The sequence below is a fragment of the Ceratotherium simum genome, chromosome 1 (assembly GCF_057802395.1).
Source record: "Ceratotherium simum simum isolate JZ-2026a chromosome 1, ASM5780239v1, whole genome shotgun sequence".
In the NCBI taxonomy this organism is placed as follows: Eukaryota; Metazoa; Chordata; class Mammalia; order Perissodactyla; family Rhinocerotidae; genus Ceratotherium; species Ceratotherium simum.
In genome coordinates, this window is record NC_141900.1 from 80,009,857 (window position 1) to 80,024,847 (window position 14,991).

The 14,991-nt window shown below is 35.7% G+C and overlaps 1 protein-coding gene across 6 annotated transcripts in view; it reads right to left on the reverse strand.

The window, feature by feature from the left end:
• The window catches only part of CADPS2 (calcium dependent secretion activator 2), a 496,283-nt gene that overhangs the window by 17,166 nt on the left and 464,126 nt on the right, over nucleotides 1-14,991 (reverse strand). For all 6 annotated transcript variants that reach the window (XM_087430207.1, XM_087430199.1, XM_004418749.3 and 3 more), the window contains one exon: nucleotides 7,401-7,508. In XM_087430207.1, the coding sequence (XP_087286333.1) occupies nucleotides 7,401-7,508 (108 nt within the window). The remainder of the gene's footprint in view (nucleotides 1-7,400; nucleotides 7,509-14,991) is intronic.

Genomic DNA, 14,991 nt, shown 5'->3' on the forward strand with positions numbered 1-14,991 from the left:
TTTTTTTTTTTTTTTTTTTAATTCTGAGCACAATTAAAGGTGAGTTAAGGCTCTGGTGGAAATCTAAAGAGCATCAGCAAATCGGAGCACTGCTCAGCTTTTGAATTGCTTTTCTACTTCTCAGTTCTTTTAAATGGTTTTCTATGGCAGGAACATTTTTCTTAATTAGTCACAGCTAATTAGTGTTCTGGCATAGACAAGTAATCAGAAATGTCAGAGCTGCAAGGCTACATCTCCCTAATCCTTTGATAATAATTTAGCCTCCTGGGAGGGCCCCAAGCTGCGGTAAGTAGTGACTGACAATAAGGCAAAATTAGGTGGGCAGCAGACCATTAGGATAGAAAAATAAAAAGCACTACCCAATCCTGCTGAGCACCATCAGGCAACTAACTGCACGGCCAGATGAGGTGCCTGTTTAAGCCTGTGTTGTTAATTAGCTGATTCTACCAGACCTGCCACATATGTCCAGGTGCCTCATGCAAAGATGTGGATTTCTGGGAATGTGCCAAATGACAATTGTGTGCCGTGATCACATTTCAAGAATATAAGTAAGAAGTCCACATATTTCTTGAAGATTCTTTTGAATTATCAAAGAAGTAAGATCAACAAGCTACAATACATTTTCTTCTTGAGTTTCTTTTAGGCAATTAGGCATGCTTATCTCAAGTTTCTCAGGTTTTAATTCACCAACAGCTTAGATTCAAATGAGGGCCTTTGGCTGCTCTGAGCCGCGTCTGGACTTGCCAAAGCTATTTTGGCACACATCATACATCAAAAGTAGATCCTTTTATAAATTCTTACACTTACAAATAATAACTTCACATTAAAATAAGGAGTATTAGCTAAAATGAACCAGACAGCTGTAATTCGAGAGCAGAGGTTTTAAAGAGAAACAAACTTTGAGGAAAACAATGAGCTGTGGAGCCAGCTGGTCGTGGTGTTTCCTGAGGCAGACAAGACGACACACACAACCAGTCTGACTATGACTGTCCTAAAAGAGGTCAAAACACTTCAACGTGAGTCCACACACTGTAGGTAAAACAAAGCAGGAATATATACAATTAACAAAAAAAAACCACCTGGACACAATACGTGAAAGCAGCTATACAGCACACTGTTAGAACGTGCGGGATGTGCGATGAGTGAAATGCTGCTCCCGCAACACAGATAAGCCGAACTTTCATCCACCCTGAGTATACAATGAGGTACCAGCGTGCACAACATAATAATGTTTAGAAACAAATGATCTCAAATAGCCTCGAGTAGATCACTAAACTTGTGGCATCCATCCCTTTCTATTGATGGAAAAGGAAAATAATGGTTATGACAGGAGAGTGATATCAACATTTAATTTTGAGTGTTGATAGGAAAATAAATCATGGTTGGCCAGATTGGGCCAGTAGCTAATGTTTTATTTTCGAATTCTTTTTATATAGAGACAAAACCAAAAAGAAAATACTCTGTAATGGGAATCTATACTAATTTACATAGTCTATATAAAACTTTCCAGTCATTTGAAAGCGAAAGATCATTGAAAAGAGGAAAACTGTTGTTTTTAAATTGACATTCACATATAAGAGAATATATGTATAATATTGCAGAATTATAAGACATGCAAGAAAGCAAAGAAATCTTCAGTCTTAATGGGTTCCAGCCTGCATTCCTAACAAAGAGGCTGATAACAAATACAAGAAATTCATCCAGAGAACGTGACTGAAAAAGTAGGTGAGCAGTTCTAAACACATACCAGCAGGGGTATAACGGAAGGAAAGTTTTATCAACAGTTACTCTTCCCCATGTTCTGTTGATTTCAACTATTCTTGGGAAATCAACATGCTAATAAACCAAATCTTTAAGTAATTAAGAATAGTACTGTTGACCTTACTGAGGATGAATCAATTCTTGAATCCAAAAGTTTGGGCATCGCTTTGAAAGACTACACTGAAACACGACACTCTGAGCAGTTCCCCGTTTCTTATTGGGGAGTTCAGATACAAACTGGAGCACAGAAGTGCAAAATTAGTTTTATTTTGAGAAGCATATTCACTTGTAATAGTTTCAGTTTTTTTTCTATCTTACCATATCTTAAAATGGCTACCTAACTCATTTATATAGTTTAGGCCAATTTTACTTAAAATGTTTCATTTAGTATTTCTTTACTGAAAAGAATTCTTTTGAAGGAAAGTCCTGAAAAATTAATCCTTTATAAAATGCTATTTAGATGAATGATTAACTTTTATCCAAAGAATTACTTTTAATTTTACAAGACATCACAACAATGTTTAAAAAAAAACTCGTTGAGATGAAACTCCTCAACAATTAAATATTTAATCAGTTTATAACACAAGAGAATGTTTAATCTGCATGCTTTACCAATTAAATACTGCACCCTGATGTGTCTTCAGCAACATGAGAGCTAAAATGAAATTGTTTCAAAGGGACTTAAATGGGCAATGCAGAACAACTGTACAAAGGTTTAGAGAGTTAGGCAGGTGTAGTGTTTATCCTGAACAATAAGATGCCCTTTAGTCTCCCTAACTGTCTTGGGATTGTAATACTCTGACATTAGGAAATGCCTGCTGAGGGTACTCCTGTGGCAATTACTGTAGATGTCAGTTCTGACTTCTGAAACATCACCACTTTCCAACCCAGAGATGCAAAGCTCTCAGGGAACATGCCCAGCCTCTCTCCTGACACATGGGTATCTGTAGCCTGCACTCTGTGTCCTGAAACTTGAGAGTGTGAAATATCATAGCAGGCATTAAAAATGGAATTTAACAATTAGAAAATCTTTCTCATACTTTTGGGATTAGACAAGTTATAGATGATTTTGATTTGATAAAGATTTTAAAAGGCTGCTGACAATGACACTTTACATGTAAGAAAAAGGACATTGGAGTAAGAGAGATTGCCTACAAAGCTGCAAAACTTTCTTTTGGTAAATCTCTGATCTCTCCTCCTACTGGAGAATTTCCTTTAGATTTTTCTTATTCAGAGAAGAAACTTTTTTTTTTTTTTTTTTTTTCTGAGGAAGATTCACCCTAAGCTAACATCTACTGCCAATCTTCCTCTTTTTTGCTTGAGGAAGATTTGCCCTGAGAGAACATCTGTGCCAACCTTCCTCTATTTTGTATGCGGGTGGCTGCCACAGCATGACTGATGAGTGTTGTAGGCCCGCGCCCAGGATCTGAACCCGTGAACCCGGGCCGCGAAAGTGGAGTGCGCCAAACTTAACCACTACACCACAGGGCTGGCCCCCAAGAACATTTTTTTAAATTGAAAAAGTAAATATAACATGTAGATTTTAAACTTAGCATGGGTACCAGTGACTACTTGAGAGGCAGAGACAGCCTCTGTTTAAAATGTTCTGGTCACTCAGAAAGACTTCAGCATGAATACAAAGTATAGGAGTTCCAACTATTTGTCTAAATTTGGGGTTCAGAAGCATGGTGGTAGATACGTAGAATGTCATATGACACAGCTATTCTTTTATACAGAAATTTTTTCTACTTTCTTTCCTACTGCGCTTTGCTATTGTTTCTTGGGTGGAATATGCTGCTTTAACCCGGCCATCACCAAAAAATGTAACAATTGCTACTCTGGGATACAAGACTCAGAATGCAAACGACCCAGTAATTTTTGTTGCCATTTCTAAAATTAAAATTAATTTAATTTAGTTGGCTTAAAATCTGGAAGGGATTTCAGAAATCATCTGGAGTTCTAGACCAACTTCTTCAGTTTGTGTGTACTAACTATACTGAGTCTTAAATAGGTGACATAACTTCTTGAAACTCACTTAGACAATGAATGGCAGAACTGTGGCTGGAACTCAGATTTCTAGATTCCTGATCCAGCCCCTCTTCCCACAACCCCATTTCAAATTTTGTAAGTCTGAAGTATGGTGGAGACAGCATGGATTTTGAAACTAGAGAGAGACAATATCAAAGTCTGGTTCAATAGCTAACAAGTCACTTATCTTCTCTGAGTGGGAGATTCCTTAACCTGAAAATAAGGATGAAATGGGGATGATGGAATCTTGCTCCAAAGGGTAGGCATGATCTAGGTCAAGTACCCAGCTCATTTCTGGTACACCGAGGTGCCCTAGGAATGGTGGTGATGACAGCTAAGCCTATTATTATTATTTTGAGGATTTGATAAGATTAGGGATACACCTTAAACTCAGTTCCTTCCATTAACAGCATGGATCTGCCATCATTTATTTATCGTTTTTTGAAGTTATTTCTATGTTAAGCAGAAAGTGTTTTATAAGTTTAACCACTTATGGAGTGAAGTAGAATGTCTTTGTATTTGTCCTAATATTAACTCTTTTAATCTTCAAAGGGTACTTCTAGTTTTAATATTTCAAGATCTGATGTAAAAGCCTAAGACTATCCTATTTATGGCCTTTAAGATAATACAGATTTTAATCACCCCCTTCTTTACGGCTTTGAAGTTAAGAAAATAACTTTCCATGGGGGCTAGAACAATAATAATAGCAGTGCAAGATGCTCAGGACGCTGGGTGATGGCATATGGCTGTGTGGGCTGTGCATGGACAACTGTAGGAGGTACCACTCTCCTTTGTAGGTGCATACCAAAACAATGGACACAAATCTAGGGCCATGGTCATTTTTTGGCCTTAGTCACTGCTACAATTATTTAAATAGAACCCTAAAGTATTTCATCACAAATACCAGGAACAATTAAGACGCTTAATTGATCAAAAAGTTTTTGAGGCCAGAGACACCAGAAGTAATTAGTTACTATTCTCAGGGTAAGTTTCACAGAATTTTCAATCGTCTTTCCATAGGTAGGGCATCATGCAGAAAAAGATTATTTAGTAAAACACATGAGTTCTTTTTTAAAGTATTGGTATTAGAGACAGGATGAATATCTGTCTTGCAGAATAATTTTTTTATGTAAAACTATTGCTATGTGTGGTATTTTCAAAACTAAGCCAATTTCATCTGGGTAAAAAGCATATCCTTCTTGAGGAGTTAAGCTCTCATATTGCATGGCCAGAAATTGTGGCCCCTGTACCCTTATGTGAGTTGGTTAAAATCTCGAAGTGTTGACTCACCATAGTGTGTGCCTGTGCGTGTGTCATGCGTTTTCCTCCGCATCTGAAGTTAGGAGGCTCCATTTCCTTACTTACTCAGGAAGTACTTTAATTGGAATAGCAAAAAGTTTGTCATGATGCCTGAATAAAATTGTTCTCTTCAATCTTTTATCTGTAATAGACTAAGGTTGCTAACAGTACTTATAGGGTCACTATTTTCAAGTGTTTCTTGACACCTAACAATATTATTTTAAGCTCCAGCCAAGTGGATTTCCAATAATTATATAATGTCTCTCAGTAATGATCTGTTGCTTAAGATACACATTCTACTTTACCTTTCAACACATACTTGATAACCTCTCATTTACTAACTGTAATTGAGGCAAATTCAGTCTCGGCTAATTAGGGGCTCTGAGTACCCCCTCGTACATGTTATTCTTGATGACATATCAATAGAATTAGAGCCTACTTTTTATTTTTAATTACAGTAATAAAAATATGCAACTTAAAAATATTAGAATGTTTAAGGACATTATAACTATTTTACAAATAACAAGTCCAGTGTTCTATTAGGGATATGCAAAATAACAAAACCATCATGACCAAAACAGAATGGTTGCTTTTCAAAGGTTCCTTTTAGAAGCAAACCCACAGCCATGTCAGACGGTTGGGTATGGAAAGGAAAGTATACATAACAAGGACAATTAAACTAACACATCATTTCAATGTTGGTCTCCTTGCATCCACTTTAGTTAGCTCCCTTTGTTATTGTTGCCACACAAAAAGTCTTCGAAAGAAGTTTGGTGAATGCAGGGGAGTTGAAGTGGGGAGTATCTTTATGGAGAAAAAATTCTACCTCTGTTACGTACTGATAGCAAGCTTTGTAGTAAATATGTAACCAAGACAAAAAATTGAAGATGTTAACACAGACACACACACACGCATATACCTACCCCTATCTACAACGGCCTATTTCCAGGATGACTTTACCTTTTTCACCATTGAATATGTGTTTTACTATACTTACACTAAGAAGAAACATACATCAATTCAACTTTCCTTTTCTGATGAATATTTTTGAAAATTACCACATAAGCAAAAAAAAAGTAAAAGAGAACTTGGAAGTGAAACATATGCTGGTAAATTCAGAGCAATACCAAATGGAAGCAGAAGTTGCTAATATGGTTTCAGTATTTTGTAAAAGAGCCAGCTGGATGGATGATAATTTTTCTACCCCTGCAGGGCATCAAAGCTTTTAGGAAATCATTCTTTTCACACATATTAACACTTAGCTTATTAAAACAGATGATACTTTTATTGTAAAACAGCCTGGGTGGAGGCTAGAAACATAAAGTATGAAAGATAAGACTCATTTTGACCACCTAATCTGACAAAGAGTGAACACTGACAGGACAGACCATGGTGGGATGATGACATAGTAGGACCTTCTGTAACTGTCACAGCTGAAGTGTCACCATGAAGCCCGTGAATTGCTGTTATGAAAACATTTGCAGTAACTTGCATAATTAAATGAAACTGCCAGAAAAAGCATTTCTAAAATGCAGAGAAGATGTACATAAATAAATACAGTTCAGAGCAAATATTACATTTCAGAATCAGCATTGTGGTGAATGATGCAAAGGTATGTCATAGGCAAAGTACCATTTCCTTTCATTTGACTTAAATAATTACAAATGAATGACAACACTGTTATTGAAATGGACTGCTCTCTTGGTCTCCTTTACAGATATTCAGTAAATGAAACTTGATGATCATGGTATCTAAAACCACAATCCTGCATTCCCAGCAGTGGCCATGCCTAAATGAACACTTTCCTACTGATAAAATGGCAGTACTGTATCTGTTAGCACACATCAGTGCTGTAAATCATGATAAAAAGTTTCAGTTAATAGTAGAGTGACAGGTATTTGGCTTTACTGCAGCTTATTTCTCTGTTGAACGGAAGAATATTATATGGACTTAAAAAACCTTTTACAGTAGGGGCCAAATCCGTTACAACATGATTCTGTTATGGAATGCTGCAAACGCGAGGGAAATTACGCTGTACACGATGGTAAACTGATTATTGTCTTGCTTGTTAAAATTAACCTTAAAAGGTTTTTGAGACTCGCATTCTAACAGTGACAGTTTTCATGTACAAAAAGAAGCCAATTAAGGCTTCTGTCAGCAGTCAAAGAAATAAAAGCATCAACTATATCAGCTGCATAGCAGAAAAGGATCAAAAAAGGAGAGTCTGCTTTGCAAACATACCATCAAAATGCAACTTTCTCCTGCACAGTGTATCTATAATGCCAGCATACCTTGCAAGGGGAGTTACTTACATCAAACAGCCTTTCTATATACATTTCCTCATTGATTTTTTCTCGAAGAATATCCTGGTTTTGCCGAACAAACATAATATAGGTGTCTGCCAGATCCATTCCTGGTTTCTGTCGTAAGGGAAAAGTATGGAGAATAAAACAATATCAGGTCTTAATTGTGAAAATGTTATTTAACCACAATCCTAGAAAATCATTCACTATATCATTTTAAAAATTACACCAGAAAAATTTGCTCAACACCAAATCAACAATGAGCACCTTCAGTATTAATTAAATAAAAGTTTATTATCGATGCCTGTAACTTGAGGTCATAGTTATTCATTATTATTAAAATGATTAGAAATATGTGGTTGTAAACTAGTACTTTTTTTTTTTAAAATGGCTATCTTGAAAGATCAATGTACCACAGCAGTATAAATGAATAAATTTTTCAAAAAATTCCCATATGCAATAATCATTTCCTAATTGCAAATACAATTTACTTTTCATCATTTCTGGCTAGTTTATTCATATATATTAAAAACAAAAATGTTAGTTTTCCTTGGGTTCCCTTCCTCAACTAGTATGGGTGCTCAAGGAATACAAACTAAGTTTTCTTATTAACCTGAATAAAACATTATTAGAATGATAATGGGCAAAAAAATTTAATGTATTACAAAGTGAAACATTAACCAAAATTTTGTGCATTATCCTTGCTTCTACTCATTCATATTTATCAACACTATTCCAAGGATTTATCTTACTTTAGAAATGCAGTAAGAACCAGTCTCTGATGAAGAGCCAAAGGTGTGGATTACATAACTTTCCAAAGTTATCCAACTTTTGGTGTCTTCTAAATGTTAGAGGAAATAGGGCAGTTAATCTAATTCTTCCTTGCTACGGAGTCTACAGTCAGTACTAGGAAAGCATAAAAACTTGAATGGCTCCTAAAGAGTTTTCCTTCTAGATCTACCTTTAGTTCTTTCTTAAGTTTCATATAGCAGGACTAGCAAATGAAAATAGTTATTTGTATGATCTACACCTGGGGTTGATTCATAATCTTTATTGAGTTATTCATTTGATTAGAATACGGCTTTAATAATAACAAAAGGGTAGAACTGATGCCCAAATAAGTCAGTTAGTCTTGCATCATTTCATATCCATAGAATGCACTTATTACCTTCACCAATAGACTCATTTTGCAAAAGTAAATATGGCAAAGAAATAAGGTGAAAGAGGATATGGATCATTTAACTATTACACCTGCTGGAAAAACAACTCAAGGTATACATCCGAGTGATGCTAGGACAGTGGTAGCGCCTTCTCCTTAAACAAAGGACAGAAAGTTCTTACCACTTTTTTTTGGGGGGGGAGGGAGTATATTTTATATACAATGATAAAACTGCCCATCTCTTAACCAGTGCACAGTAGAGGCAATGAGTACATCTCACTAATAAAAATTAATTTGATTTTTTGGTAACAAAGTTATTTCAGGGTAATGAGAGTCACAGCAAGTTCTTACTGCTCTTATATTTAGGCTAATGGGAAATATAAACCACACAAATTCAAGGATGCCTTCTAATATAACTGATATAACAAAGTTATCAGTTATAATTTGAAAGAACTACTTATATAAATGTCTCCACTGGTCTTTCCTTCAAGAGCATCCACACACAATGTAGGTAATATATTCCAAACCTAATAGAGGCAATTTACCAAATTCATTCCTTCACTATTTTTCTGCATAATTCTCATACGCAATGTTTGAAAGTTCAAATAAAACTACAAGGATAATCACGAGAAATCTAGGTTGGTTTCTTCTTTTTTGGGGGCGGGGAGGGGGGAGTGTTATACATCAGTTTTTCCAGTGAAGAGGCAGAGTAATTTGTACAAAGATTACTACTATTAATATTTGAGGACAACTAACCCACAGGTATTTCTCTCTGTGCCAGTCAAACTTTGTCAAAACACTGAAAATGAGAACATTCAGAAAACATACTGCTGCAGAATGAAAATGACATGAGAACAATTTTCTACATATTATAATAACAAGTTAGCTCAGCTGAGCTTCAGTCAGGTGCCTGGAAACAAAATGCTCTGATGTATATAATATCAAGGCAGTTGCGTGCAGCCCAGCTGACCTGGGAATTAAAGAATAGACAAATGAGAGGCTTGCCTTCTCCACCATTTCTTCCCATCCCGACCCCATTTTTATTCCTGCCTTTCAAAAGAAAAGTATGCTTAGAAGTTTAATCTAGTCAATCATCTGACCCATCAGACTCATTGGAAACTAAGTTATGGCCAGAAGGATTGGAGAATAATGACTTTAAACACTTGTGATGGACTCTAAGGTAATTTTTTCTGTTTCCTTGATCACTTTCAAGATAACGTTAGACATTATGAAACAGTCCAGGAAGAGTTTATCTTTTATCACCTAAAACTAACTAACACTTTACTGTTAAGCCTAAAAGAAAACTAAATGCTGTTCCTTTTGGCAGACCCAAGGAATATAATACTGAAATCTGTAGGTTGAGACAGTTTCTACAACTTTCTAAGGAAATAAGAATCTCTGGTCGAGGGAATGAGGTAAAGCTCATTTAAAAGTTTATTTCAACAAATTTCGGTTTGAAATTACATTTTGTCCCCCTTCGGCAAATTAAGATCCACTTGCCTGGAAAACAAAACCGAGAATTATTACATTCCTCATTAGCATTATTTCTTCCTTTATCTTTGAGCTGTTTACCTATTCTTGAAACTGTGACATATGGGAATTTCACACCTACTGAATATATTTTCATGTAGCTTGTGGCACGAGACTATAAACATTAGAAGAATATACACAAGTAAGAGTAACTGTAACAGCTGGTGACATTTACCAATTAGAATTAGAGTTCTCTAAAACACTTTATCCTTCCTTGGTGTATGAAGGGTAATTATCTCTGATAAATTGCTGAAAAAGATGTAATTTTCCTTTTAAACAGTTTCTACTTACAGTACAAATGTGTTTGGATAGAAGACATTATCGCTGGTTCAGTGCTCCTTCGTGCAAAGATTCTGTTTTGTGGCAGTAAAACTTACATAGTTTAGAAGTCACTGCATCTAATTCCATTATTACATGTTATCTTATTAGGAGATGAAGTTTAGTTAAAAAAAAAAAAACTGAACACATTCTGTTAAGTTTTTGTTTTTTGTGTGTAAATGAAAAGAATGCACGTGACTGCATCGCAGAGACAGGATATCGCTACACATTCTGGTGCAAGTGGGCGTCCACCAACCTTATCCAAGGGGCAGCCTATTAAACTTCAACAACTGGGGATTTGGATGTTTTTATCAAGGATATTATGTTCTACGGAGTTATAATTAGAAATCTTTTCTATATTGGTAATTAAATTATAGTTATCTTGACAAATATGAGAAAATAATTAAAAACCACATAGCAAGCACGGTGTGTGTTAAATACCACTTAGAGAGAGTCAATGCCTTTTTTCATTCTCCCATTCAAACCTCTGAGACCCTCAGGTCACTAAGCACTAATTTCTCCGTCTCTAAATCAAAATAGGAGTTCCCAAATTACTCCTAATTTGATTCAGAAAAGAACAGAATTTGGCTAACAAAGTTATAGTAAAAGGACACAAAATCTAAAAAAATTCCCCCTGAGCATAAAGAAATCAATAAACATGGAAGGAAATGAAGTATGGTAAGGTGAGTTCTTCCGACACTGGCTGCATAAGTAATACAATACACCAGTGAGTGAATGAGTTTAAGTAAGGTGCATACTTCAGCAAATTTTTTTCAAGCATTAATCACTAGTTAACCTAGTGAGATGGACATGCTGTTTAAAAAGAAAAAAAAAAATTCCATGTTAATTATATGCTGCAAATGCTCTTACTTCCTGATGCTACACCTAATCCCACAGGTGCGAGCCTTCACTTTCCCCATGCATGGGCAGGTGGGTGCAATGCTCCAGCCATTCTTCACAGCAACAGATTTAGATACAGAAGAAGCCGCTTAACCTTCCACTGGAGGTTAACAAGACTCTATGCAAACACTGTCATGGTGTCTATTTAACAAGGAGACAAATTTCTAAATATACTATTCCAGTCTCAAAGATTAACTAGAAGCTACAGTATAATTGACTTAATTTGAAAGTGCATTTCTCATAACCTAGAAAAGCTTGCCTGAAGAAACAATCAAGAGTGGAATCCTGATATCCGGATTTTTGAGGATCCGTATGGTTCCTAAACAAAGTACCTGCATCTGATCATTATTACCACTTGAAAAAAATGGATCTTGTAAGATTTAAAACAATAGTATGTCTTCTCAATTTGAAATTGTAATAGAAACAATTTATATCTCAGCTGTGGCATTTCACATTCGGGAACAGTCTATCATTGATCATCAAGGAACATAGGACATAATCATACAAACACATAACTTATCCCAGGTATTGTTAACAACAATATATTTTTTTCTTTCACTATTTAATATATTTTTTTTATTACTTGGCACTTATGCAGCAATTTCTGTATTTTTATATTTGAGTGAAAATGTTCTTAAAGTTAAGTTTTTCAAAAGCATTTGGAGTAGTTTAAGTTATATGTTCTCAAATAGTTAAAAAAATAGGTTTTAAGTATAGCTATGATGATTATGTTGTAAAAAATATATATTTTACCAAATCTTCTACAAAGTAAAATAATTATATTGTATTCACATAAAATTCACATAAATTTTCTTTACATAGACAAGCAAAAGAAAATAAGCAGAACTGAAGCCTTCAAACTAGATTTATCCTAACATATATGAGCCCAGGAAAAGGAATAATTTATAAAAGGTGGGAGGAAAACATAAAGGAGGAGAAGATATAAAATTTCCAAGGTTTTCTAATAATAGCTTGTCTAATTTTTTAAAACAATGAATGAAAAAATCCTCATTGTTTTAGAAAAACTCCCAACAGCAGTGATTTCATATCAGGCAGTGAACTGTGACAGAGTAACCTTTCTCTTTGTTAAATTTAACAGTATTCAAAATTCCATTAATTAACACTATTGTGCATTTTGACTCCAAATTGGGAGGTAGAAAATTCTGAATTAAAGATAATGGCACCCACTTCCTTTGAAAACATCTTTTAGACTTGGAGCACGTAACATGTATGTTTTAAGTATTTGCATTTGATTCAGTTCCACATTTCTAAGGAAGAGGGTTCCATTACTCCAGAGTTCTTCTCTGGATAAGGGTCTTCTGTCTGTGCCCTGTGAGTCTAGTCAGTAAAAAGCAGATTCCTACCATAATGCCATGAGTGTATCTTATATGAGAATCTGCTATAGTTAATGCTCCTATAAAGTCATACTGTTTTCATTCTTAAAAGTCACACGAATGCTTCAAAGTATTTCTTCTAAGTAGTGACATGTTTTATGTATTCATAGATCTAAGCATTAGTATGTTCAAACATTTTTGTTGTATCACTAGGGAAAATCCAATGAAGAGGTCATTTTAAATATTAGAAGGAATATTGAATAATAGTTAAATATATTAGCCTGAAATACTCAAGGAAAAGAGGCAGGTTGATTTTCAACTGAGATTTATAGGCTCAATTTTAATCTTACTATGCCTTGGCCATTTGAGACTATGAGCATCTAGTATCTCTCTTGCTGTTTCTGATCCATAATAAGGATCACTAACATCTCAGAGTTTAGAGGAATAACTGCTGATACAGGAACACCAGACAAAGAAAGTGCTAATATGTATATCACATAATAGCTTTATACTATTATTTTCATGAGTAACGATTATGATGATGATGAAGGTATTAAATCTCTCAGTTTATAATAATGTTCACTAACCTCTCCCTCGTCTGTCTACAGTTGTTACAAAGTCAACTATAGAAACTACACCGAGGACTTGAAGAAGTGAAATTAAAATGCTGTGGGTATTATTTTATTTAGTTTTTAAAATTTAGATGGCCTGGGATCGATTTACTCAGTCCCAATTTGGAACCTTTAGATTCTGGCTTAAAGGATACCTGAGGATGACAGAATGCTAGGGCCCAGAATCAGTCCATGGATGTACCTTATATGAGAAGAGCCAGACAGACAAAAAAACAAAGGAATAAAGATGAGAGAAGCAAAACACTCATCTAGGAAGCACAATAGGCCACCTCCCCTGGTCCTCTAACACGAGACTCTTAATCTGGTCCTGGTATGCTGGTCCCGGTGTGCCTCGCTCCCTTTCCAGCTGAGTATGTCCCAGTGGGCAGGTGCTCCATTCCCCATGTTCTGCCTGGCTCTCATTCTGACATAAAACACTGAGTATTCAAGTGGCCTTATCTATGTAATGATCAAGATCAGAAGCAAAGGAAGGAGGGAAAACACCATTGTCACCGAACTGACCGACTGTACTTTTAAAAGTCGCCATTGATATATGCAACGTGCTTAATATTCTAAAATAAAAGAAAAATAAATGAAAAACAATCCAGTATTTTCACTCTATGAAAGGCAAATGGTTTTTCTTTTGGAAAACGTCACATTGTGAAGCAAGGGGCGGAAACTGCAGAGGAATGCATGGGAGCAGGAAGCATCATTCCAGGTAGAAGCAATAACACTCCCATTTATTTCAATATGGTTTTGCAGTCACAAAGCACTTTCACGTTAATATACTCATTGAATCCTCCTAAGAATCTAGTGAGGGAGATAGCACAGGGATTATACCGCTATGCACAGCTGGGAAGATAGGAGCCCATAGGTCAGGCAGCTAGCAGGGGGCAAAGGTGGCACTTGAACTGAGAGCCTGGACTCCACGTCAAGTGTGTACAGCCTAGAGCTGAATTCAAGCCACATTTGGGGGATCTGGGAGATTAGATAACTTTGGCAAGTGTCCTAAAGAAGAGAGAACCTTTGAGAGAGTTCTTAATGAACATAAGAGAAAGATAAGCCATCTCCATCTTCTCGGGACAGACAACCAGGATCGGGCATCAGGACTATGAGGCCAATTAATGAGGAGTTTCTCCTGTGCTTCCTCATTGTTCTTGGTCACAGTAATCCTTATCACGTTCTCCAGGTCTCTTTAGCTGTGTCACCTGTCTAGCACAGAGATCATATGCAATGTGTGTGACAATGTTAACAAGACAATTTTCAATAGGCATGGTACACACCCACCAAAATGCCCTATAACTAATATGACCTATAGAACAAAATTGCAGAACAGAGTCAGAAAAGACCTTAAATGTCATGTGGTTGTATTTCCTACATAATGCAGAAATCTTCCATTACCCTCTCTGGCAAACAGTGGCATAGCTTGTAATATACTCTAATATATATATTCTCTTTCTCTCTATATATATTCTGCTAATATATTAATATATTAAACAATTTTAATTTTTTTTTAAAAAGATTTTTCCTTACACTGATTTCAGTTCTGCCTCCCACTAGTTTTTAGTTACTGTTCTTAGTTCTATTCTCTTGATACAGATTGAGGCTTCTCCTCCTAAATGGGAATGATATATATTGAACAGGACTCTCCTGTCTCTTAGATTTTTTCTCCCTCAAGAGTAACATTCTAATTTCTGTTTTTTCTGCATCAGCCATTATTTCCAGATCCCCTTAACTATCCTGCCTGC